Source organism: Atta colombica, unplaced genomic scaffold (genome assembly GCF_001594045.1).
Source record: "Atta colombica isolate Treedump-2 unplaced genomic scaffold, Acol1.0 scaffold110, whole genome shotgun sequence".
Lineage (NCBI taxonomy): Eukaryota > Metazoa > Arthropoda > Insecta > Hymenoptera > Formicidae > Atta > Atta colombica.
The window spans coordinates 649,324-675,066 of record NW_017259196.1 but is presented as its reverse complement, the minus strand read 5'-3'; the positions used below and the strand labels follow the sequence as shown (position 1 = coordinate 675,066).

Genomic DNA, 25,743 nt, shown 5'->3' with positions numbered 1-25,743 from the left:
GTTGTTAGGGAAAGCTTCGACCTCCCCAAGTGAATATAAGGGTCCCAACGACTCCCATTCATTAGACGAAAGTGGGAGCGATAATCGCTGGAGAAATGCAAATATTAAGCGATATGCCGATATCCTTATATAATGAATAAATATTATGAATTTTTGTTAATTTTTTTTTAAATTAATGATATCGAGAATAATTAATAACATACATAATTCTACTTGAAATTTTTTAATACGAAAATATTTTCTATATCTTTAAATATTGTATCATTAAGAGAGATAATAGATTCACTGCACGAATAAAACTTTAATGTATTTTAATTTCAATTGCAATTATATCCAAGCAGAACATAAAATTATAATACAATCGAGATAACATGAAATAGAAGTCATTAAAAAAAAGATTATAATGTTATTTGATATACTTTTGATGATGATTTTTGTAATGAATTTTTGACATGATTTTAAATGTTTTTTAACTTTTTAGTTAAAAAAGTCACTTATTGATAATTATATTATTTTTTCTAAAATGACTGCTATTTGATGTCATCTTAATTTATTACGATTATATGATTTTGCATTCTGCCTTCTTTTTATATATTTCTTAATAATAAATAAAGAGAAACATTTTTTTCTTTTACTTTGCGCGTTTATTTAGATGATAATTAGTAATATACTTCAGATTTTACAAATAGATTTTACGGTTTTTATAAATAAATCTATACAATTATAAAATAATAGCGCGCAATCTGAAAGTCTGTTTCGTGGATCGATGTTCAAAGTTTCCCGCCGTCTCGACGTTAATCAATCGCGATGCGAGATCGGCATCGTCGACTGTCAGGGGGCCAGTTGCTGCAGCAGTATGTGCATCATCAACGAGTGAGAGGTACATCGACTTCGAAGCCTATATATTGAGGCTGGCAAGTCTTCTCGTGTGAGTTCAAAATAACGGAGGTCCGTGTAACGAACACCTGTTTCCTGCCTTGCGCGCGATGTCGTCGACCGCCCGTGTCGTTCCTGGAATATCAAGGGTCGCGCGTCGCGGTTAGAGCGACCTGGTGTTATCCTTACGGTCTATCAATTTTAGTCAATTTCTTCCGCGTATTCTCGTGTGCAAATCTCCACGGTCGAATGTGACTGTAATATAGACACAGACGATCAAACCACGGACTCCGCTGGTGCAATACGTCAACGTAAGATGGATTCAAGGGGCCCTCCTGAGGGGGCCCCTGCCGAGTCCTTCGAGATATCTAGCATCGACAGGGGGGCTGACATCTCAGTGAATTGGCCTACAGATCATCCCTTTACCTCGTCGCTGTGCGAACAGCCGAAGAAGCTGAACAACAGGCTCCTATTCCTGACTGTAAGTAACTCTTCTACATGACATACTTTATCAGAGGAATGTCTTCATCTAGGAACATTCTTAGGATGTACGACATCTTCTGGGAACATTCCTTAGGACTTCCCTTGGAAGTCTGTATTGTATAGATCTTTATGATGAGTATGTCAATAGCTATCTTCATGATCGCTCTGTTGCTAGGTGGAATATGTGGAAGATCAATCTCGGCTGTTTCCTACATATGAGCAAATCTCCTTTTCTCCAAGAGCGGCTTCTCCCCTATCAGAATTTGAGCATCGAGTCAGCCCACTGGATCCAAATATGAGCTCTACTGCTAGATATTCTCCCACACCGGTCCAACTACCTTCCTCTCCCTTCCATAACTCTGTTGTTGTACTGCAAGGGCCAACCTCACCTTTAATGTCCCAGCCTGAACCAAATATACGAACCAGCATCAATTATGTGACTCAGTTGGCTCATCCGATCGACACTCAGACTGTACCTCAAACGGATGGTACCACAGACTTTGTTGGCAATGGGAATGAAGACGGACTCGTGTCTAGCGTCAGCAGTGAATTAATTTTAATGCAGGGTAAAAATTTGTTTTTATTAAATAAAATATATATTATACATGTTAGATGATATTTTTATTACTTTTTGACTGTTTCATAACACTTTCAGAAACTGCACCTGAGTTGGAATCTTCAACAACTCCCTTGATGCTAACAGGAATACCAGGCACAGACTTTGCTCTAACTAGAGACTTCCTGGTGATGCAGGATGATCAAATAAATGTTATCAACACGTTTAAAAATCAGAACATGGAGATAGAGGACAACCCTATCGCTTTACCTATTACTGAAGATGCAAATAAAGAAAACAACAATCTTGCTTTGTCAGAGTGTGATAAAGAAATTGAACAAATTACCGAAGACCCATTGTCCATTGAGAAAAAAAAAATAGTTGAGAAGAAAGATGTAAGGAGATCTAAACGACATATAACAGATAAGAAAAATTTCTGTAAGTGTAATATTTATTTTATAAGCATGTAATGATAAATATTATTACTTTATTATTAGTTTTTTTATATACATTTTATAATTTTTTTACATAAATCATAAGGTAAAAGAAAAGCAATGTTTTTTTACTTTATAATTTATATAAATATTTATATAAATATATTTATATAAATTATACAATTATTTCTTGTTATTTATATATATTATTTATATATTATTTATTATACATTTATTTCTTGACCTTAGTCTCTCTTTTATATATTATTTTTCTTTATATAGTTTTTTATATATTGGGTATTTTTGCAGGGGGAGATGACGAGTATGACAGTAATTGTGCCAAAGACGATAGCTCTAATTTGACCGATGTATGCACTATCGCGGATCAACCTGTACCATCGCGTGCTGTAGCAACACTGCCAGGATCATATCTTTTGTTAAACAAGCTGTCTACATCGCATGGTTCAGCAAATAACGTAACCTACGGAGTTTTTGCGAAACGTAATATTCGAAGACGTACACAATTTGGGCCCATAGAAGGTGTATTGTGCACTTATGATGGCTCGCCCTTCAGAAATGCTTTGCCACTGCTTTATGAAACTCAGGATGGAGAATTCTTGAAAGTAGATGTTTCTAACGAAAGTAAGTGATGTCTATAGCGTTTATTCATTTCTTATTAAGATTCTCGGATTTAAATCCCCCCTTATGTTTTCAGATACTTCAAATTGGATGCGTTTTGTGCGACCTGCACTGACATATAAAGAACAAAATCTAATAATTTGTCAACAGAAAGATGGAATAGTGTTTTTGACTAATAGAAACATCTCACCAAAAGAAGAATTGAAAGCAGGTCCTAGTTCAGACTATGCAAGTCGCAGAAATTTATCAATTCTCAAACCAGATATAAAAGATGAAAAAGGTATTAAGAGAATATAGATATTATGTATTATATTCTGATACATTATAATAAATATTGATCAACGCAAATTAAATCCTTATTTTTAGCAGAAGCAAATCAAACATCTACATGGCCACGTTTGGATAATAATTCTTACAATCGACGTATAAAGATGTTTCGCGACAGGAACATGAAAGAAAAGGAGAATTCGCGACAGAACAAGTGCGACAAGGAGTGGAAATGTTCCGTGTGTAAATTGATTTTCAGGACTGCATGCCTGCTTAACTTGCACATGGCCGTTCATTCTTCTAACAATATCAAAATTGAGAATCAAATGTCCACATGCCCACAATGTGGACAAGAATTCCAGAAACAAAGCGAATTGATGAATCATGTGTCTCAGCACGGACGAACGGCGTTACCTAAGGCAAAGCGATTAACTCCTCTAGGTTCATACAAGTGTTCAATGTGTTACAAACGTTTTGCTACAAAGATACGATTACAACAGCACTGTTTGGCGCATGGTGCTGAGGACCAAAAACCACTGCCATGCAGTATTTGCTTGAAACGATTTATGAACAATTCCGCATTGTCCGGTCATTTGAAAACGCATAAAGGTAAATCTATAATGAATCAATAAGGATTAAACAATCTGAGGTGCACAGTTTTTTATTTTTTTCTCTTCAATGTAAAAAAAAAAGAAAAATTGAACCGTGCGAATTCAGCTAAAAAGAACAAGCTTCTGATATCAATTGCTATGCTATGATAATTCTGTATTTGCAGAAAACAAACAGGTCTTTGAATGCCCAATGTGCAGACAGCTATTTCGCCAAGGTACGATGCTAAAGGATCACGTTGAGACACATAGAAATCAAGATGGTATATTTAGTTGCCCTCACTGCCAGCGAACGTTCATCAAGTATTCTGTCATTCGCAAACACATTCGGGCACATCATTGCGAAAGGAAGCACAAGTGTCAGCATTGTGCGAAACGTTTTCCGACAGTCGACAAATTGCGAATGCATCTGTTGAAGCACTCCGATCACAGGTACAATTTTAATTCGACTATTTGTCGATCATGTTAATAAGGTACGTGAAAATTTAATTAACTTTTGTTTGTTCAGAGAATTTCATTGTGCGAACTGCGGTAAACGATTCAAAAGGAAAGATAAATTAAAGGAGCACATGACTAAAATACATCATTCTCAAACGGTTAATGGAGAACAAATGACACAGAATAATCAGGCAAAGAAATTTGTGCCAAAGGTATGTCAAAGTAAAAAATATGTGATTGATTATACATTACTTCATTTTATTAATAGATAAATCCGAGTGATTACAATCGCTTCATTTACAAATGTCATCAATGCCTGGTGGGTTTCAAACGAAGAGGAATGCTGGTGAATCATTTAGCGAAGCGGCATCCCGATGTCGCTCCCGAATCTGTGCCAGAATTGAATTTGCCTATTTTGCGACAAACCAGAGATTACTATTGCCAGTATTGCGATAAGGTATCATCACGAAATAAAATGTTTTTAAGTAGAGATAAAATTAACGTATTTTTTAATGTATTATTATATTTTTTAAGGTTTATAAAAGTAGCAGCAAGCGTAAAGCACATATCATGAAGAACCATCCTGGCGCGGCCTTGCCGCCTAGTAACCGACAAGAAGAATCCGAATTCTCAGGACTGCCGAACCCAAGCTTCAGCCAAACAGTAGGCAGCATCACGACTAGTCCTCAAAGTTGCCAATGGTGTCATAAACAATACGCCAGCAAGGTGAATTTTATTTTATATAAGGCTCGATTATATTTATTAATTAATAATCGGCAGAAGTTAATAAATATATATTTTATTCAAGGCAAAACTATTGCAACATCAACGCAAGAAACACGCGCATCTGATGGAGCCGGCGGATCAAGTACCGCGATCGCGAAATCGGCCGCCACAAAATCAAAATCAACCACCCATGCTGAACGATAACAACTTTGTGATATCCGATTATATACAAGGATGCGATGGAGATTTCCTGAAACAGAAAATAATCAAACTAACGAACGACGTTGATCTGATAGGCAATGGTGGTCTGGAAATGATCGGTCAACAGTTTGTACGTATGCGCGACATACGTTGAGGAAAAACGCGGCATCCTCATAGAGGGGATGAGCGTCGCCAATTTATCGAGATATGAATCTCGCGATCTTTGTACGCAGTCGAGATAGGCTGCGTTTTTTTGCTGCCGTTACCAAAATCGAGGCGACGTCGCCTAGACGAAGCGACGAAGCGTATCGCCCGAGAATATTTGGGAATATACACGGCTTTGTCAGCGTCGGTGCGAAACACTCGGCGCTGTTTTGTTGATTGTACACGTTGATTGATCGACAATGACGACGATTACTGATGATAACTAATGGCTTTGGCGGATTTGTTGGAAACGAAGCACACAGTTTTAAGAAACTTTGCCCGAGTCTCGGAAAAAAAAAGAGAAACGAGTAAAAACGTTGACTGAAAACCAACGAGGCTCAAATCTACTTGCGACGGAGAACATTGTAGTCTCGTACAATTGTTGAAAGCTTTTCTCAAAGTATTAAGAGTACCGTAAAGAGAAAAAGAAAAAAAAAGGTAGAACAAGTCCTGATACTATCGGCACGCCACTTGCGCTAGGCCTGGTAGTTTTACTTTAAAAATCCGATGTCATTCGAGTATGAAGTAGATGGACGAAATTTAAATGACGAGTTTAAAGAGATGTTAAAAAAGTCGGTTTAAATCTGGCAATGGATGGGTCCGCTGCGTCTTAAATCAGCGTGGCTTCTTCCGTACGACGGTGATTGGACGAGTAATGTTAACGATTTATTATTCGCAACGTATTTGGCTTCACTTAATGGCGAGCGATTGTCTGTAGATTACGTGAAAGCTTGCGATCTCTGTAAGGAATCGTCCATTTCACTTTTTGCTCTTTCTCTCTTTCTCTATCGTAATTCCAAGATCGTAATTCTCGTAAACGCTTGCGTCCACGTTCTCATTTTAGAATAATATACAAGTAACATGCGTTCTTAGATCTTCAACGGAACATACTGTTTTCACGTAATCGTTTCGTAATCGCTGGTCTCATCCACGTATGAATCTAGTCGTCACAGCCGAGAGCTCGTTTGAATCGTCGACTCGAGATGTCCGGTTTAAATTGACGCACAGTACTATAGTTACGTAGCCAAAGGGACGTTCGTCCTTGTGATTTTACGAACAACAGGAGCAACGTACGTGTATTTTAAGCTGTGTATTTCCGCCGCGCGTTCACTCACACGTAAGCACACGTACATCAAGAGTTTCCGCAAAGATTGTCCAAAGATTGTATATTCCGCAACGTGTCTGAATTCGGATAATTGTGCCCTCTCGTAAAATCCTATCCGATTGGTGTGTGTGTCGTAAATAAAATCCGCACAAACGATTTTCACACTCAAGAGAAATTCACTGATGAAACACGATGACGATGTTGAATTTATTTTACACGACGCGGTATATACACGACGTACATTGTCGCAATTACGAAAAACAAGAGATTGCATGTTTGTCGATGTCGTTGAGTACATGGAGGATTGTACTGTAAACATGACTTAAATAAAGTTATTCGATGAGCGATACGAGACAATAATATCATTTATTGTATTCAACATTAACAGTCGCAATATCATAAAGCAAATTAGAGATATAAAAGAATTGCAGGAACAAGTTCACAAGAATATCATGATTAATTTCTATATTAATAATTTTTAGGCAACATAGTACACATAATGTCGACAAATTTACTTTAAAAATTGGCAAATGTTTACGAGATGAACATCATGAAAAATATGATTGATACAAATGTACTGCACTTTTACATATTTTCTGTAGCCTCTGTTATGCCGTAATTTTTCTATCTGTTTATCGTGCTTTTACTTTCAAATTTTTCGCTGGCAATCGCAAGCGGACCCACCGCTCCGGGCTTCAACACCTGGTGATTTGGCGTGGCAGCGAGCGATCCTCCACTCTTTTGTTTTTGTGCGGCGTCATACAATTGCTTCTGCATCACAGCCAAAGGAACTTTATTCGCGGACAGGAATTCCTTCATGGAGACCAGTTCGCCCGACATCCTGCGAGGCGTCTCTGAGTTATCTTGCGCTCTGATCGAATCTCTACCAACAAGCCTATTCGGCCTCCTCTTCGAATAGTATACGGTTGATACGGAGGACTGTCTCCTTGGTAAATACGGCGCTGCTACATTCCGATTACCATATTGTAATTTATGTATCACGTAATTCAAGCCCTGTTTTATTACGATCGATGTGACATTCAGCAAGGAGTATATACAGCAACATCCCATCACGAGGAAAACAAAATTCGTGAATCTATACCTGCATAAATGAAGAATAAAACTGCTGCATTTGTTTGCGTTTTCAAAGCTTTAATGCGAAAATACTGGCGCGTCTTAGTTAAAGAAAATTTACTAGAATCTCTCATTGAAAGTTTAGTTTACAGAAATTCAAATTTGCGCCTTGAATAAATTATTACGAATTCGATTTTGGCGAAACAATCTTCGCAATCTTACCAATGTACGTAAGGATAGTTTGGCTGTTGCGTGCTAACGAAGTCGCCGAAGCCGATAGTGGTGAAGCTCACGAAGGCAAAGTACAATGCGTCGAAGTAATTCCAGCCCTCCAGCGGCGCGTAAAGTGCAGCGGCACAACAGGCGATGATGCAAGAGGTGACGGATAAATAGAACATGACCCAGTATACGCTCGGTTTCCATTGATCCAGGTTTACATGGTCATCGTCATCGTCAAGGATATCCGGCAGAGAACATCTCTGGGTGCTCGACGGTTTAGGGATCCGTCGAGATGTCAATGTAGTCTTGCGGAGACGTCTTCTTAATCGACGTACATGCCAGCTGCGCAAGATCCACGCCAGGAGAGTAATAATTCTCTCCAAAAAAAGATTGAAGAACAAGATGCCGCCTAAATTATTACTTAATGTTAGGATCAAGTAACTTCATTAAAGCCCTGTTCCATGTAAGATTAACTTTAATCTCGGTTTAATTTATTACTTATATTTTTGTATACGTAAAGTAAACCGTTGAACCGAGATCGAAATTAATCTTATATAAGTGAAACTAAGCCTATGTAATGTATTTAAGTTTTCATTCTAGATTCGTGAAATGTTATTTTGTATTGTTACAGATTATTTTTAATATCGTTACTTATGATTTTTTTTTTAGATATCTTTTAATATTGTTATTTATGATTTTTTTTAGATATCTTTTTTTTGATGTCTTTTTGTTATTAAGTATAAATAGATAAGTGGATTTTTTACCGGAACAACCGAAGAAACCATAAAGAATGACTGCCGCTTTACCCGCCGTTGTCTGAGGTGCAGTGCTTCCGTACCCTACAAATTTAATTTCAGTATCACGCTTCTTTCATTTCAGAAGTATATTACACGGCGACGAATACACACATATATAGAGATCGACGACCAAAGGACAAGCCAGAGTCGTGTGGATAAGTGCAAGACTAGGTCGCGAGATATTAGCATTCCGGAATTCACCAGAACATTCTTATGCACCGGCCGACGACCCTTATCCCTTTACTTAACGTCATTATGACCAAGTTTTGCCGAGGAATGCGATCACCTCGACAAAACTTTTCTCTATAGTGTATAAATACACGGTACACACGGCGAAGTTATTAGTATTCGAAGAATACTAAGAAATAAAAAAGAAAGAGCAATTATATTGAAGTACGATAGCCTCTTTATTTTTTTATTTATGTTATATAAATGATAATTTTATTCCAGAGTATAATCGAAGATCATACAATTTTTTTTTCATTTTAAAGATAAAAAATCCGAGAGAAATAAGATTACATAATTTAAATTTAATCCGCTAAATTCACTTATGAATATTGATTAAAATTAATAAGAATTGCAATAAAAAATTTTTGACTTTTACAGATATTAAGATCTCGAGCGCGGAATCGGGTAAGAATGTCTTCTTGAAAGTTAATTTGTTTCGCGATATCATGAGAACAAAGAAAAAAATGCGAGGGAGCAAAGTGCTCGACATAAATCCGGTAAATCCCACTGACCCCAATACTCTCTTGGCCATGTTATGGATACAGATATGATTAGTAATTGGCATTCCCATTATAGTATATTGTACTATGTTTCTTACCGATCGTAGAAACTATGGTGCCAACGAAGTGAAAGCTACCGGGAAAGTCCCAGCGGCGTCTCTTGTTAATGATACCGGTAGCGGAAGCGTTGCCATAGGCATATAACAGCTCGTGCAGCCTCTGCAAGGCCAAGGGGTTACCTCGCAGGTGGTGCTTCCGAAACGCGTGATAGACTCGCCAGAATTCTGTCGCCTATGCGCATCCCCAAAAAGTATCAATAAATATAAAAATTATCTGTATTCACGGAAATAATTCACTTGGATATCTTTATACTTCAGCAACTAAAAAATATGAATTGTTGTAAAGTATTAAATAACAATGAAAAAATAATCGTAAAATTATAGAGACGTCAGATTTAAAAACATTGAAAAACTCCTGATTTAAATGCAATAAAAAACGACAATAAAGTGAGGGCCGTTAAAAAAGTCAGCGCGGTAAACGGAGGATAATAAATTAATACAAAAATTCATAAATTCACTGTTTGAAATGTACAGTTTATGAATAAATTTTTAATTGAATTATTAAATGAATTTTTGTATTGTAATTTATTGCATTCCGTTTATCGCGCCGATTCCTAAGCTTTCATATTATTGTTGTTTTCTGTTTTAAAATATTGTTTTGAATGGATATTTTAACATATTATTTAATAACTATTCTTTACTAGCTTTTAAATAAGCAATTTCTTCGAAAACTTGCAAATACTAATTAGGATGTAAAAACACCCAAGATGATTATTAGATCGTTTACGTAAAAAAAATCAGGTGATTTATACTCTGATTAAATATAATATAATTCTATAATCAGATTGAATATAATTCTTCAATTCTGATTTGTATATTTCATAATAATAGTATATTTATCGATCACAAAAGTACATACAAAATTCATTGATTCATTTGATGTGAATTACGATAATTTAAAAAGAAAAATTTCAATTTTCTTCATATGAAGATCACTGTAATCTCTTAATTTTAATTTAAGAGACACATTTTTTCGATCTATGATTCCTTTACATGATACTTTACATTTCTTGTACGAATTATAGCGGAAGTAAGAGTAATTTTATATATATATGTCCGGATACATTTTTTGTACCTGTCGTATCTCGAAATCACTTTCCAGCCTTTGAAAGAGTGCCGCGCCTGCGAGCATGTACGCTGCCAGGACAACGGCAAGGAGGATAATCCTGGCGTTGTCCTCCGCGAGGCCTCCGCACAAGCACATCACCGGCGACTCATCTTTCCGACAGCCGGTGGCTGCTGCGTGCGATCCCCACCGTGTTTTACATCCGGTACAGCGCAAGCTCGTCGGCCACGAAGAAATACAGAGATGCAAGATGAACAGTTCAAAGAATATTTCCTTTTCAACGTATACAGACAAATAAGATTTATAAACGATTAATTAGAGAATATTGCTGTAGCCAATTAATTTTCTTTGCTAAAAAAAAATGTTACTCCATTAATTTTGTCATGTAGATAGCTTTGGTGTAAATAATTACCTAAGATTTTAATTTCCGAGTGTTTTTAAGTTTGTGCGAGAGATATAGTAAACAGCGAAGGAGATAAAATTGATCGGAGCTAGATTGGAAAATATCCTAATTGCCTCGTATTGACATGATGGTACTAGACGACGTAGTAGGTAGCCGAGATGTATGTGGGGCAATCCAACGCCCGCACCATTGAAAGCAAATCCTTTGATGAGATAAAAATAGAAATATAAACACTCGCTTGCGTATTCATAGTGTGAATTTCACCGAAGGGATGTCTTTTCGTGAAAAGCGGTGACTCCACGCGGTGGATAATTACCTGGCTTATGGTGTTTGCGAAAAAGGTGGATGTTAAATTACGACTTTACGGATTACCGATATCCCCAATTTTGCCAATTAAAAAAGTGAATCGTATTTCGAAAATACTGTAAGTCTAATTTTGGAAATTTCATTACAATTGGAATGTTAGAAAAGATATGAAAGTTATTTATAAAATAATTTATATTGCTTCTCAAAGTATTTACAACAAATTTTTGATGAAAAAGATGAAGGAAAAGAGTGAAATCAACAACGAATAAATCAAAAGCATTATATAGTAAAAATATTTTGTTAATAGACAATCTGCGAAAACTACATTTACATAAATAGATACTATCAGTATTCTCATATCGAAATTATTTTTTGTACAATTGTATAAAAATCTACTTAAAATATCGTTTACATTACCCTGGTGAAGAAAGAATGTCTCATAATTTCTCTATATTTCAGAATTTATCATATTTTAAGTTTATAAAAATTGCTGAAAAAATGTCTTAAACTTTTTCAGATTTTACAAGTTTTTTTCAAAAATTATATAGAATGAGAAAATCTTAGAAATCTTAGAATATGTTAGAATTCATATATGAATAATTTTAGAAAAGATGTGGATTTTCTCAGAACTTCTGAAAAGTATTCTAATTTGTATAAAAAAATCTGAGAAATTTTCTAGAAAGTTATAAAATTATAGAAAATCTGAACTTTATATAAAAATTCTGAATAATTATATAAAGAAAAATTCTAAAAATTTTCACCAAGGCAAGTCTGTTCTTTGTTGCTGAACTAATATGCACTTTATGTTATACTTAAAACGAAATAGATATATATTTAAAGTTTGGCGAAATCGAGATAGAAAGTCTTACAATTAGTGCAGTTTAGTGCAGCAATAAAGAGCAGGCGTATTATTCACTATAATATATATACTATCTTTACGTCGTGTATGTTAGAGCTTATTGTTACAGATTAACAGCGCTCTAAAATTAATCCATAATTGTTCTTCCGGCACAATCATTAATGCCTTGCTTGCGGACCTTCTTCCAATTTCCGCCAGACGACCTGGAAAGGAAAAGACATTAATTAACATAATGAACATGTTATATCACTTGTTTCACGAAAAAAGGAAGTTTTTTTGAGGGAGTTTTACGCGAATCATCATAAAATAATCGTATTTCAAGAAGATTCCTTTTCTATTTGAAAGATATTTTTTCAAAGTGAGACCATGTCGTAATGATTACGTGTTAATCGAGGAATGGCACTTTACTTACATTGCACATTTCTCTAACTAACGCCTTTTCACCATCATGACCTTCTTCTCTTTCCAGTTGTTCTCTGACCTCGAGAACTTGGAGAGCACGCACTACAGCCTCTGGTCGGCTTCCTAAGTGAGTATTGTCGTTCGGGCTCGCGGAACTATCCCAAACTTCACCCGATGGTAGCACTTCCCAACCTTGCGCTCTGGCCTGGAGAAAACTCTTGTCTTCTTCCAATTGCTTCACCCGTTGCTCTAAGCTCCTTACGTATTGCATTGTTTGGTCTGCAAGAGATTCGCAACTGCATCATTCCGGAATATCAGAAGATCATTAAAATAATAACTGTAACGTATACTTTCACATATATGATTACGCATATTCTTTATTTGATGATAGTAAATACTTATTTGCACAGTATTCATTTATCATGTATCATTCTAATATTATAAACATAGGTAGCGATGTTTAAGAAAAGATTTCATTTTCTATGAAGCTTTCATTTTTTTCAAATTATGATTATTATATTCTTCTAATATTAAATTAAATTAATATTACATTTTAGCATATTTCCTTCCGCATAAAAGAAATGTTTGCATTTATTGATTTAATACAAGAGGGAGAGAAAGAGGTCTGCATTTTTTACTAGATTATACCGTTAAATGTGGAAGTGTGCCTCGGCCTCGGCGGCGCAGTCTCTTCGGCATTCGTGCTCGAACTCGACCCGTCGCCGTCGTCCCTTTGACCACCACCACGTTCTTCATCGAGATATAGGCACAGCTCCTTGAGCTCCAGATTGTCTTTAATTAATTCTTGCTGTTTATTGTCCAGTTGACGTAACTTATTCTGGTAAGCCGAGACTTCCTGTCGCATAACGCTCACTGTATATCGGCCAAACCTCTGCCACTCTCTCGCCAGCTTGCGACCTTTTTGACGGTCATCGTCCAAAAAGCAGCAAAGATCGCGCAATTCCTGGTTATCGTCGTTCAGTCTTTGGTTGGCTTCTTTCAGCAACCGCAGCTCATTCAGCTGGAAAGTAGATAGCTTTGTTAAGTCGCGCTCGTTTTATGTTTCTTAAAGTTCATTCTTCTTTCAAATTTTGTATTATTATACACAATGTCTATAAACACGTATACAAATGGATTTAGATATACGAAAACTATCGAGAATATTTGGATTATTTTGTTAATTGATTGCAAATTATAACAAAGTTTATTATCATAAATAATAATTTCAAATAATTATTCAAAAAATTTATAATCATTTAATTATTTAAATATATTCTAGTCTTTTGTATTTATATTTTTATAGATGATAATGATTTTCCATTCAGCTGAATATCTTTTGTAATCGATTGTAAATTGAATCAAAATTTGTTATCGTAAATAACTATTTAAAATCTATTTAAAGGATTTATAACTATAAATAGCTATTCAAATATATTGTTTTTTTAAATCTAGATTTTTTTACAGGTGGTACTGATATATCTTCTATAGCCGAATATGTTTTGTATTATTAATTCGCGTGCCTGTAGTGAGAGAAATAACAGAGTCATTGATCGCCGCAGATGACGCATTCGCACCGTGGTACACGCCGATTGTTGAGAAAAAGCCTTTCACCTATTCATCACACGTGTGCGAGTCATGCGTGACCAATTCCGACTACGTACTTTTGGCAAGCATTTTGCTGGCCAGAGGAAACCGATTGTCCATGTGATCGTTTGCGGTTTATCTCATGTATGCGTGACTGTTTGAAATTACGACGATCGGTTCAATCTGTGTATGACCTACAAGAGCCCCTCAAAAACTTCCGTATAACGTGCTAAAGATTTCAAGGACAGCAAACAGCATCCTACATCTCGAAGATGTAATAAAATATTGTTAACATAACGTTTTATTGATATTTTATTGATGAGTTATGTATATCACGACCTCTTAAAAAAAACACAAGATTTTCTGGTTCTTTGCAAGACAGGTTCTATTTGTAATTTCCTGGTTAATGATTAGAAATTGTAGTGGATTTATCGCAAACCGTTATATAAAAACAAAATTCAAAATAAAAATAAAACGATACGTATAAAGAATTATTTAGATTGCATTTTACAGTTTTGTACATTTTAAGTAGAGTTCAACAGGTTATTAATTTAGGTCTCCTAAAAGTATACGAATAATATTAATAATTTTAAAAATTCAGAAACTCTTAGTTTAAATTTATATTCAAATAATTATAAAGGTAAAATTTATATATCACATAGATAATTACAACAGAAAACTTTTCAAATTATACTACTGAGTTATTATTGAGTTCCAAGTCCGATATCATGTATGAACTTGTATGATTAAATCGTTAATTTTTCGGTCATTTATGTTACACAAACTTACAGAATTCACCAAGGAGAACTCACCAAGTTCTGTATCTGGCGATTCTGCTCGGCGGCAAGCCTAGCTATATCACTCTCAGTCTTCCGCACGAACTTAAGCATCTCCACGGGGCCGAGTCGCAGAAATTCGTCGTCGCTGATCCTCTGCCTGACCGGCGCACTTTGTCCGTTGTTCACCGCCGGATACTGACTGCTGGGTGGCAAGTACTGACCTTGGGCGAGTTTAGGCTGTTGGAGGTAGGTAGATGACTGTGGTTGTTGTTGACTCTTAGACGCTGCCGCCGACGCGGCAGCGATCAGCGGATTACCCGGTTGGGGATGATGATGATGATGATGCTCTATCCTCGGCGAGTACTTGCTCTGCGCATCCTTCGATGGTGGTTGCTGCTGCGATTGCTGCTGCAATTGAATTGGCTGCTGCGATTGATGCTGCTGCGAAGACGGCGGAGGTGGCGGCAACGTGCGCGGCTGCGTGGTCTGATGATGGTTCAAGGCCGCGCCCGGACCTTGATTACTGCCAGTCTGAGCCGATGTACCTCCGTTGGTGAAGTGTAGATGGTTCTTCAGGATGCCGCTGGTAGGTTGCGGCGGGGGCTGATAGCGCGGCGGCAGTTGGTCCACTGGCTTGATCACGTGCGGAGAATGCTGCTGCTGCTGCTGCTGTTGCTGCTGATAATGCTGCGGCTGCGGCTGCTGCTGCTGCTGCGACTGGGACTTACTCTTATTGGACATCGCGGCTAATTTAGCTCCAGGCTGTGCCGTGTCCCATTTCAGAAAGTCCGCCGCAGCCTCCTCGCGTCGGTTTGACCCGCCGAAATCTGGGTCAGCGCGCGATCTTTCACGAGTGGCAGTGGCGGCGGCGGGCCCGGTCCGCGCGACCGGCCCCGCGCGATACATACGTTCCCTCCACTGACACCCGGGCCTCGCCTTATCGCCGTAGGGACCTTGCTCGCGCGCTACTCTTTCGACGGCCGATTTCTGCGTTTTCCTTCTCTTCCTCTTCTTCCTTCTCTTCCTCGTATTCGCCTTCTTTCGCGCGCTTCTTCTTCTGAATGCACCTGTTGCCAGCGGCAAATCTTATGAAAGAGTCTCGTCTAGCGAGAATCACATCACTTGTTATGATTGACACTTACAGTCCGTTTTTTTTTAACGTTAGTTAATCTCAACTTTCTATCCGCATATTACAAACCGTAGCTTAGAAAAGACAGAGCAGCAATTATGATCCAGGTAACTTTATCCAACGATCAACAGGAGATGAAGAAATTGGACGCTAGTCGTTTCTGAAGTTGCGATTGGGTCATTCACATCCGTATTTTCCAAGAAATTGTACCAATTCACAATGCACTCTGAAAGAACATCATGTTAAATCGCATTAACATCCCGGAGTTAAATAGATCATCGTAAATGAAAGCAATTATTAGAGCATTCACTAACGTTCGTCGAATGTCCGGATATATTCAGTGAGTACGTTCTTGTATAAGTGCTGCTCACTTTCGAGACTACTATTACCGCAATGCTCGACTCTATACGCGTCAGCGTTGTAACAGTCGCACAATCGTGGCCTTCGCGTATAACTTAAGCAGCATGCTGTTCACAATTGACATACCAGTCTCTCATACCATTAATCCCCGCAGTAACACCGAGTCCCCTCTATCAACGGTCTACGCGTCTCCCGTCTCTCTATAGCTTGGGTGCCCTTCGCTTCAAGTGTACCGTGAGTAAGCGAAGCACGAATTGTCGTATCAATTCTCCTCTCGCAACGCTCATATGGTTCCCTTCTCTTTCTTTCGCTATTTTCCATATACCACAGATTCCAGTGAGGCGAATATCATACTAATTTGGTTTTCGTTAAAAGATACATTCCGCTCTTATTGTTCGTAGCAAAGATATACCAATTTTTGTCTATTAGCAGCGCGTTTTTCACCTTCATTTCGGATGCACAAATACTGTTGAATGAAGATCAAGTTTGTAGTCCCTTTTTATCAGCATTTGCACTACAAATCCAAGCGTGTAAAAAGTGGCTTCAATATATGTATTAGTTTTCCGTGTAAAAATAATACATTAGATTATATACAAATATGAATCAACATATTTAAAATTATTAATAGGTTTTAAGATCAGCATCATATTATTAAGATCTTTCTAAGATGTTCATGAGCAACAATATTATTAAATTGCTTGTCAATTTAATAATTGATATTACTATTCCAGTTCTATTAGAATAATTGCGATTCAAGACTGAAAATTAAATTCGAAGTTTACAGGATTAGATATAAATATATAAATTCAAATTGAATTATTTAAGCACTAAAGATTGATCGTTTAGGACTTTTATTTTCTATTTGTCGTACATTCACATTATAATCTCACATTATGATATCTTAAATACTTTGTTTAACATTTAAATGTGTATAGTGTCATTTTTACATGGAAAACTAAATATCATAGGTATATAATTGAAGTCATTTTTTACACACTTGGATTTGCAGGATGTGCGTCACACCTTCACGTGCCTCACCTTCTTGCTTCACAAGAAAAACAAACACACATCACCCTGTCCAAGCACTATCTTGTCACCTTGGCTTCCAGAAACACAGATCGAACATTCAGAGACCGGAACAATTCCGATCCGTATAGCCTGTCACCGTCCCGTCGCAAACGGCGCGAAAGATGTCGAGTCGACGGAAGGAAGCCTGCTACGTGTCCGCGAGACGCCGTCGCCGTCGTCGTTCCACCTGGCTTTCGCTCCCTGTTCCCCTTTGTCCCCCTGCACGCCCTGGCTGGCCCGCGGCCTCATAGGAGATGCGCATTCCGCGCTGTCACCCGATCTGTGCGTCGAGCTCGTCGAAGTTCGGGCGCATGTCCGGGGACCTCCGTACTCGCGAGTACAACTTAGCGGTCGCCACGACACAACCGGCGTGGCTGCACTCCGTGCTGGCAATGCCCTGGCCCGCTCGCTCCTCGACGGCCGCCGCGCGCCGGGTCCCCGTTTTTCTCGCCGGCGGGCCGCATTTCACGGGATGCCCAGTGCCGTCTTCATCCGCCTGGGCCCGCGTTGACGTATCTTCAACAATCTGCTTACGCAATGTGTCTTCCTCATACGATCGTTATTATTGTCGTTCCTTTTCTGATGATATCTATTACTTTTATTATTTTCGAAGTTTGGCAAAATTGCAGAATCCTCTTCTTGCTCTTATTTAACAATTTATTGGTGATACGTTAATTGAGTAAACGTTGGGATATATTGAGCCAATATTAGATTAATATTATGCAAATATTGTGCCAATAAATAGGTTCATTTTTCTGTTAATTTCTAACGCTTGTTATGAGTATTAATAAATATAATTAATTCACGAATCTCTTATTATTTTACGATTCAATGTAGTTATATCCTTGTAATTTTATTTTACCTGTGTAATTCAAATTATTCTTGATAGCTCTCTCATAACGATCAATTTTTAATTCCCTGCAGGACCGATTAATGCAATGATTTTGCTGAAGTATCCGATGATCATGACTTTTAGAACTCATTATTAAAACTCACTCGTTACGAGTTTACCAACATTGACGGTGAGTGATTCACCAGGTCGATGTCGATGTTTCGTCGATACTCATATGGGCCTCGACCTGCACGAGTTGTGTTCGGAGCAATTCGGAGTTACGTACTAACAACATGGCGGCCGCTCGCGGGATTTGATTCTTAAAGTGATTGCAGATGACGCCGGGCCCCCGTGAGGCCCAGCGCGGGAACTGCTGAAATGATGACGCGATCTCCCGATTGGCTCGCGAAGAGAGAGGGTTAAAGCGTGAGCTACGAAAACGTGGGAGGACCTGCGAGGTCGGCACGACCTAGGGTCCCGCGGCTCGTTCAGGCCCTATACGCGATCGGCCCAAAACAAAATCAAGGAAATGACATGATTATAGATGCAGATTCTGACTGATTTGTAATTTGATTCGCGAAATATAAATTGAGATAACGAATTTGTTTCCGCTTTTTATTCTTTATATTTACATTTTATAAAAATGTAAATTAAATTAAAAATTAAATTAAAAAATAAATTAATTTTATTTTGATTTTTAATTTACATTTAAGCTTTGTGCAAAAAACTTCACGTAAGTGCACGAGGATTATCAAATCTAATATCAACATTTTCAGAACATGTTTGAGGCGATGATTAAAAAATAGATTAAATATTTGAGTTAAATTTTTAGTTAGTATTTTCTTATAAACTGTCGATCATTTTTTTATGATAACATTTTAAATTGATATAATATTTTTTTAAGGTAGAAAGGTGAAAACTGGGATGTGTAATTTTGTTCAAATTTGTTTTTTTTTCTCTTGAAAGATTTAGAAAAACATCCTAGTCTTTAAGCAAAGTCTTTAAACAAAATTAAATTAAAAAATAACTTAAATAAAAATTCTTTCAATCTATTAGTTATTTATTTAATAGTTAACCCAATTAAATTTTATTAATTTATCACGAATCTATTAAAAAATGATAAAATATCTGAACAAGACTTAATTAATGCGAATCTGTATTTCCTTTCTGCTTTAATTAAATCCATGGACATATACTTTTTTCTTTAGTCTATATGTATATGGCAGTGATGTTAAAACACACAAAGCATAACACAGTGCTGTGAACGCGCTCGACCGTGTGTGAATCACATAATTTTGTATTAAATCTTTGATATAAGTTTTTTTTTGAGTTAAAGAAATTAAAGTAAGAAATTAAAATTATACGTTTCGGGGATAAAAAAACTTCAATTATTAGATACGAGATTAGTAGCTGACAAATTTCAGGAAATTCTCGGAAATCCTGGACATCTGGCAAACTTAGTGCAATCAAATATCTTTATTTATTTCTTTTTTTATTCTTATCATTCACCGAATATTACAAGAATAAAATGAGACTTAGCTCCCGAAATTTCTGAGCGCAATCTCATTAAATATTAGAATCTGTTATATTAGAATCTGTTTACTGTATATTACTGTTATATTAGAATCTGTACTGTTGTTTGAACTCATTTCAAATTTTTACATTTTAAAAAATAACTACTAAAATAACAAAATAAATACTCGAACATTGAAGAAAGAGAAAGCGAAGATTCTGAATGCAAAAAGTACAAGTAATATATGTGAAAAAAATATTTTTATATTTTTTAAAACTGTAATATATTCTCTTCGAGATGTGCATTTTAGTATAAATATAAATAAATTTATTAAATGTAAAGTAAATTTATTTAAGTATAAGCAAATTAATTTTTTTAATAAATTTCTCGAAGAGAATATATTATAGTTTTAAAAAAATATAAAAATATTTTTTAAAAGTTATACAGTGAAACTACAACATTCATAAATTATCGTTTATAATTTACGATTTCAGAGATTAGAGATTCAAATGGATTTCATGATAGCGACGAAAATATTCTTGCCGCTTTTCCGAGTTGACAGATACAAATCTGGATTTTTTTCTGATATCTTTAGCGTATATCTCGACATTCACAAAAAAATTCCTAACAATCCTGATCTTTTGTGGAGTTTCCAGTGAGACTTCCCGGCCGTTTGACTTTTTAGCGGAAAACACTAGGCTCAATGTGTAACGTTAACTAAATGCTATAAATCCAAGGAAGCGTTAATACTTTTATGATCATCAAGTGGAAAGCAACGGCATAATTTCTGCATAATTCCCATCGACGCATCTACGCGTGTCGACAGCGAAAAACACGCTTCTCTTGTTAGTAATTCTGTAGACAAAAATAGGTAGCTTTCCAGACAACACACATTGTCTCGAAGACTTTTTCATGATGTCCAAAGAACACAAGTCAACAAAAAATCAAAATATTAATAAATCATTGATAATGAATATTTTGTTGCGTTCTAATTACTGTACTTGACTGTCATTGCCAATGTATTTTTCCTTATTTATTGTTAATACTAGAGAGTTTTATTTTGTTACACTTCTTACACTCAAAATGTTATGTAACATCATGTGTTTTATTACATTACATTTATGTTGAGTACGAAATTGTAACATGATGTTATCTTACTTTTAGTTTGTGTGACTGAGATATTGTTGGCAACGCAACGGGTACAAGTTTGAGGATGCATTCTCTCGAGACGAAAATCGCATGATTTCAGAAGTCAAATTTCTAAAAATCCCTTTGTTTCGTTATTCATGCCAAGTTAAACGCTCCCTCTCTCTCTCTCTCTCTCTCTCTCTCTCTCTCTCTCTCCTTTTTTTCGATCTTTTTTCCTTTACCAACTTATAAATCATCAACATCGATTTCACAGACTGTACCGCATGGCAGGTGTTATTTCTTCACGCTCGTTCCTCGGCAGAGAGGTAATCTTCGAAAATATTCTACCTGCTTTCCGGCATATACGTACATGTATACAGATACACATTGGAACACATTGGATGTGCACCTGCATTCCAGCATCGTTCGCGCCGGGCGTCTGGCGAAGAGGGACTAGATAAAATTTCAAAAGCGGCCCTTTAAATCAGGTCCTATCAATGCGACGGAATGCCGAAAAACAACTAGTCTAGAGAAGCCAACTGATGCGACTATTGTACCATCATAGAAAAGCTCTCGCCCGTGTAAATATAATTTAACAAAAGAGATGTATACCGCGTCAGGCTTCGATGTTGTGATTGACAGAAATCAAAATTGGAATAATTAAACTGAATAATTAAATTTTGTAATGAGAAACCTATTAATTTTTATAACGATAACGATTATCGTTAATAATACGTTATTAATTAGCGTGAATCTGGCGCTGCTTAATTCTTAATAATTTTAAGATTTTATTATAATAATAGTTATGCACACAAACTAAAACCGAATTTTTTTATCCTTTGTTTTCATTGACGTATCATTTTTATCGATTAAATATCTGGAGACTGGTAGTGGCTCGGCGCTAAGAATGATGCGAGCTACTAACTACATTTATACGGTACTCGTAATCGAGTTTAATAATATCCGTAGTGAAATTGGCCAATCATAGCTGTTCTTCGGAAGAATGGAACTGTGATTGGCGGCTCATCATCCGGTCAGGTTCTTCCCTTGGGAGCATCCCAGATGACGGGCTTTGTGAACATTTTTCTCCTCTTCTTGCAAAAAAAAAAAATATTGGGCCAACATTGGGTCTTAATATTAGGTCAATATTGGTTTTCCAATATTAGAAAGTCAATATATAGCCAATATTGGCGAAATATTGGAGCCCCAATATTTTTAATTACTTTTTAACTTTATTCAAATGCGTTTTGTGCAATCGCAAATTATAATTTTATATTTTAATTCATAATTTAAAGACTTATCCTTTTTTTTTATTAGAAAACGATGAGAAAGAAAATAATTTTGAAATCAAGTTAAGCTTGATATTCTGACAATCTATGTCTATATAGATATATGTCGTTATTTGGATTTGTACTGAAACTAAATTTACAATTAGTAAATTGAGGAAAAGATAATTAAAGCTTGTTTTAAAAAAGATACTTACATAAATTTAAATTTATGAAATATGATTTTTATTTAACTGGAATAAATAATCCTTATTTAAATATGACAAAAAAATTTTATTTTTATCAAATAAATCTATTTTATTTTTTTAAAACTATTGAGATAAATTTTACATAACGTATATTTTGTCATTGCGCAATTAAATTGTTTATGTAATAAATATTGGAGAAATCACATGTAACATTTGTTTGCAAACATTTCGACTTTTTTTTTCAGTTTAAATAAGACGTTACAATTACTACTTCAGAATATATGCCTGTATTCATAATCAGACTTTGTACTTTAAGATTTCCTTAAATTATTATATTTATCTTTAGATGCTCAGTAGCTAATGAAATAATTCGTAGAGTATCTGAAAATAAATTTAAGGAAACCTTAAATACAAAGCCTCATTATGAATACGCCCAACAAATGAGAATTGATTGAAATGGATTCAGATTTTCAGAAATATTGATTCACGAATGTTAAAATGAATGCTTTTCAATCTTGAATGCATTTTCATTCATTTATAGGAATTGCATGGAGCATATCTCTATACTTTTCAATCTAAAAATAATATTAGCTATTTCTGTGCAAAACACACATTGTTCAATTCAAAATTTTGAATAGGAAATGCAATTTTTCAATCCAATTGCATCCAATTGAATCTAATTGAATCCAATTGAATCTAATTAAATCCAAAAAAAAAGTATTCGCTATTTAAAATACACATTCGGATAGAAAAAAATTTCGATCTATTTTAATCCATTCTTGTTTGCTGGGCGGACAATAGGATAGGTTTACAATAATAAACATTATTAAAATTTAAAAAAATATAATAGAACATATTGAATTTAAGTAAATAGAATGAATGATATTCAGCTAAGTCTATCTTACTTATATAACAATACTTATATAACAATAATTAATGTAAATTTGTGTATCTTTTCCTTTTATTATAAATTAATTTCCAAGTAACGTCATCTCAACCACGCTTCATCAAACAGTAGAAGACTTTCCGTGAGATTCGATAAATATTTGAAAAATCTATTTTATCATCATTTGGCATTCATCCGAATATTAAAGTTAGAAAAGATACCAAATCTCGCCGACGGATGTCGCTGGATATATTAAAAATCGAAGCATGATGCGCGCAGGCGGCATTCACGGCTACGTTCAGGTAGCATCTACGCGTGCATCACTTGGAGCGTTTCTGGATCTGCAGCGAGCTCTAAAGGGAAAATCGATGGCTGGGACGAGGTGTGTCGTCAACGACAGTGAATTTTCACGGGCGAGTCGGGACGCGCGCGAGTAAAGCGGGAACGTATTCTCGGCGCGACGACCGCGGAGGAAATCGAGAGGAATTTCGCGATTGTAGCGCGGAGCGCGCTCTGCACCCGGGCGTTGCATCCTCGCCGACCTCGCCTCGCGCACTTGGCTGTCCTCTCACCATGGTACCTGAGAACGCCAGCGTGCATCGGCGATCCACTGGCAATCGCAACGTCCGCGGCACGAATGTCCAACGAAATTTCTGCGCGATGTATCGGATCAGAGTCTGCAACCCGGACTAAGACGGGTGACGATGACGACGTGTTGGACGAACCAGGTAAATGCTTTTGATTTTTGATGCAATTAGCGGCATCGGTCTCGAGATGATGGTGCAATTACAATGGAAATTGTTTAAATACCTAAGCAATACATGTTCTAAAACAGGATTGGTAAAAAACATGTTAAAAAACGTATTTAAAACATACTTAATTGATGTTTTTAATGTTTTAAATGTTTTTTTTTTATAATACTGTTTAAAGCATATTTGAAGCATTAAAAATATATTTAAAGAAAAACATAATGTTTAAAAAAAAACATTAGTCTTTACCAATCTTGTTCTAAAATAGATATAATAGATATAAAGTTAGAAGTTGTGTAATAAAAATTTAATGTTAGAAACCATTAGAAATTGTATAATAAACATATAAATTAAAAAATAAAATTAATACGTTTGTTAAACTATTTAATAAATGCTAGAAAAAGATGTTCACAAAAAAATATAAAAATTTGTAACGTCTCCAATTAAGATCCACTTTGACTGAAAATAGGATTATTTCTGTTAATTGATTCATAATATCTATATTATTAATAATTTTTTAATTAGTTTTTAATTTTTTTTTTTAATTAGTTTTTACTAATGTTTTAATTTATCTACTCTCTATCTAGTTGAAAATACCGTTTTTATACGAGATATTTCAACGATAATAAACATATACTTAACGTTAATAATATTTAATATTTTTATGCACCATAAAAAATGTTTTAGCTAATTATAAATGCTTTTTAAATGTAAATTGTCTGCATAGGTAATGAAGAAGTTTTTATCATAGATTGTATCTTTAATTCAAATCTAGTGACACGATCATGGAAACGAGCAGGAAATAATAAAGTCGAGTATATTCAGATACGTAAATTAATAATAGAAACAGAGAATGTGTGACATAAATATTACGGTATAAGAATTGGAGCGTTGCTCTCGGTTGAATAAACTATGAAAATTTTAGAAATCTCATTTATATGTTTTTAAAAATAGATATTTTGTTTTTATATTTTCTTCCAAAAATATTAGATAAATGTTTCATGCTAGGTGAACTAAGCGGGTCTATTTTGAGATAGAAATCGTAAAAATAATAATTTTCACATTCTTGCATTTCCTCTGCTACAGGTGATTATTTTGATCAGCACATTTCAGAATAAATCAATAAATGAAGTGAGTGAATTTAAACTTGAAATTGATCTGAAAATATCACACTTCTTTTTTTGCGTAATTTCTTGTGTAATTTAACTATTCACTTGATATCACTCGTCTTCGCAGTTAATTAAACCTAGTTATATATTATATAATTTATAATTTTATTTTTTTATTAATCTACTGTGCAGATAAAATTTGATTTCGAATGCGCGTATGGAAAATCATAATCACAGTCAAGAATGTAATCAAATGCAAGAAATATTTCTGTATACACGGAGCATCAATCTTTCATATATCTTAAATTTCTTGTTTGTCTTTTATTGCTTGCGGTGCATCAATCTTTATATGATTTTTGTACGTCAACACGTTCGTGATTATACTAATTAGTAAGCGTCGCATACGCATTTTAATAAGCAGTTATCGTAAAGTTGTTAGCTATGGAAAAAAATTACAGTTGCATCCGCTTATATCTGCTTGTGCAATGAATATTTATTTAATTTTATCATACATAATTATTAATCATATATAATTATATATTTCTGTATTGTATAAATATATAATTATATATACTATATATATTATATTTTTCAAATGTATTTAAAAATATTGATTTATATT

The 25,743-nt window shown here is 35.5% G+C and overlaps 4 protein-coding genes and 1 pseudogene across 8 annotated transcripts in view; 3 read left to right on the top strand and 2 right to left on the bottom strand.

Moving 5' to 3' along the window:
* Positions 1 to 1,033: 1,033 nt before the first annotated feature.
* On the top strand, positions 1,034 to 5,411 carry LOC108693838 (PR domain zinc finger protein 10-like). The gene is made up of 11 exons (XM_018202990.1): positions 1,034 to 1,357; positions 1,535 to 1,925; positions 2,015 to 2,353; positions 2,659 to 2,991; positions 3,065 to 3,268; positions 3,355 to 3,864; positions 4,031 to 4,295; positions 4,372 to 4,513; positions 4,570 to 4,758; positions 4,836 to 5,027; positions 5,110 to 5,411. Exons 1-11 carry the CDS (start codon positions 1,193 to 1,195, stop codon positions 5,380 to 5,382), a joined length of 3,003 nt encoding a protein of 1,000 aa, XP_018058479.1. The 5' UTR covers positions 1,034 to 1,192; the 3' UTR covers positions 5,383 to 5,411.
* A 1,750-nt stretch (positions 5,412 to 7,161) lies between these two features.
* On the bottom strand, positions 7,162 to 10,678 carry LOC108693865 (potassium channel subfamily K member 13-like). Its single transcript, XM_018203034.1, has 5 exons — positions 10,550 to 10,678; positions 9,454 to 9,646; positions 8,595 to 8,669; positions 7,834 to 8,239; positions 7,162 to 7,639 (listed from the first exon to the last, which is right to left on the bottom strand). The coding sequence occupies exons 1-5, from the start codon at positions 10,676 to 10,678 to the stop codon at positions 7,162 to 7,164; spliced, it is 1,281 nt and encodes a 426-aa protein (XP_018058523.1).
* Positions 10,679 to 12,196: 1,518 nt separating this feature from the next.
* Positions 12,197 to 16,412, bottom strand: LOC108693854 (coiled-coil domain-containing protein 85C). 4 transcript variants are annotated; one of them, XM_018203020.1, is made up of 5 exons: positions 16,072 to 16,412; positions 14,907 to 15,976; positions 13,159 to 13,531; positions 12,521 to 12,789; positions 12,197 to 12,311 (listed from the first exon to the last, which is right to left on the bottom strand). In XM_018203020.1, the coding sequence occupies exons 2-5, from the start codon at positions 15,777 to 15,779 to the stop codon at positions 12,267 to 12,269; spliced, it is 1,560 nt and encodes a 519-aa protein (XP_018058509.1). In that variant the 5' UTR covers positions 15,780 to 15,976; positions 16,072 to 16,412; the 3' UTR covers positions 12,197 to 12,266. The 4 variants fall into 4 exon arrangements, with proteins under 4 accessions (XP_018058509.1, XP_018058510.1, XP_018058508.1 ...); XM_018203021.1 differs by having other exon boundaries at positions 14,907 to 15,940; XM_018203019.1 differs by having other exon boundaries at positions 14,907 to 16,228; positions 16,317 to 16,412.
* Positions 16,413 to 16,466: 54 nt separating this feature from the next.
* Positions 16,467 to 17,941, top strand: LOC108693828 (annotated as a pseudogene).
* Positions 17,942 to 23,568: 5,627 nt separating this feature from the next.
* The window catches only part of LOC108693901 (oxidative stress-induced growth inhibitor 2-like), a 20,701-nt gene continuing 18,526 nt past the window's right edge, over positions 23,569 to 25,743 (top strand). For both annotated transcript variants that reach the window (XM_018203099.1, XM_018203100.1), the window contains exon 1: positions 23,569 to 23,991. The gene's annotated coding sequence lies outside the window, so the exon portion shown is untranslated. The remainder of the gene's footprint in view (positions 23,992 to 25,743) is intronic.

What these genes read in the sequence shown, in the direction of transcription:
- LOC108693838 (XM_018202990.1), top strand. Translation starts at nt 1,193, where the DNA reads ATGGATTCAAGGGGCCCTCCTGAGGGGGCCCCTGCCGAGTCCTTCGAG. An exon ending in AGTAGATGTTTCTAACGAAA is followed by an intron (nt 2,992 to 3,064) that starts GTAAGTGATGTC and finishes TTATGTTTTCAG; the next exon opens with ATACTTCAAATTGGATGCGT. An exon ending in CAAAGAAATTTGTGCCAAAG is followed by an intron (nt 4,514 to 4,569) that starts GTATGTCAAAGT and finishes TTTTATTAATAG; the next exon opens with ATAAATCCGAGTGATTACAA.
- LOC108693865 (XM_018203034.1), bottom strand. Translation starts at nt 10,678, where the DNA reads ATGTGCTTGTGCGGAGGCCTCGCGGAGGACAACGCCAGGATTATCCTC. An exon ending in GTGATTTCGAGATACGACAG is followed by an intron (nt 9,647 to 10,549) that starts GTACAAAAAATG and finishes GGATGCGCATAG; the next exon opens with GCGACAGAATTCTGGCGAGT. An exon ending in CACCATAGTTTCTACGATCG is followed by an intron (nt 8,670 to 9,453) that starts GTAAGAAACATA and finishes TTAAATTTGTAG; the next exon opens with GGTACGGAAGCACTGCACCT.
- LOC108693854 (XM_018203018.1), bottom strand. Translation starts at nt 15,779, where the DNA reads ATGTATCGCGCGGGGCCGGTCGCGCGGACCGGGCCCGCCGCCGCCACT. An exon ending in ATCGCCAGATACAGAACTTG is followed by an intron (nt 13,532 to 14,906) that starts GTGAGTTCTCCT and finishes TCTACTTTCCAG; the next exon opens with CTGAATGAGCTGCGGTTGCT. An exon ending in GCACACTTCCACATTTAACG is followed by an intron (nt 12,790 to 13,158) that starts GTATAATCTAGT and finishes AATCTCTTGCAG; the next exon opens with ACCAAACAATGCAATACGTA.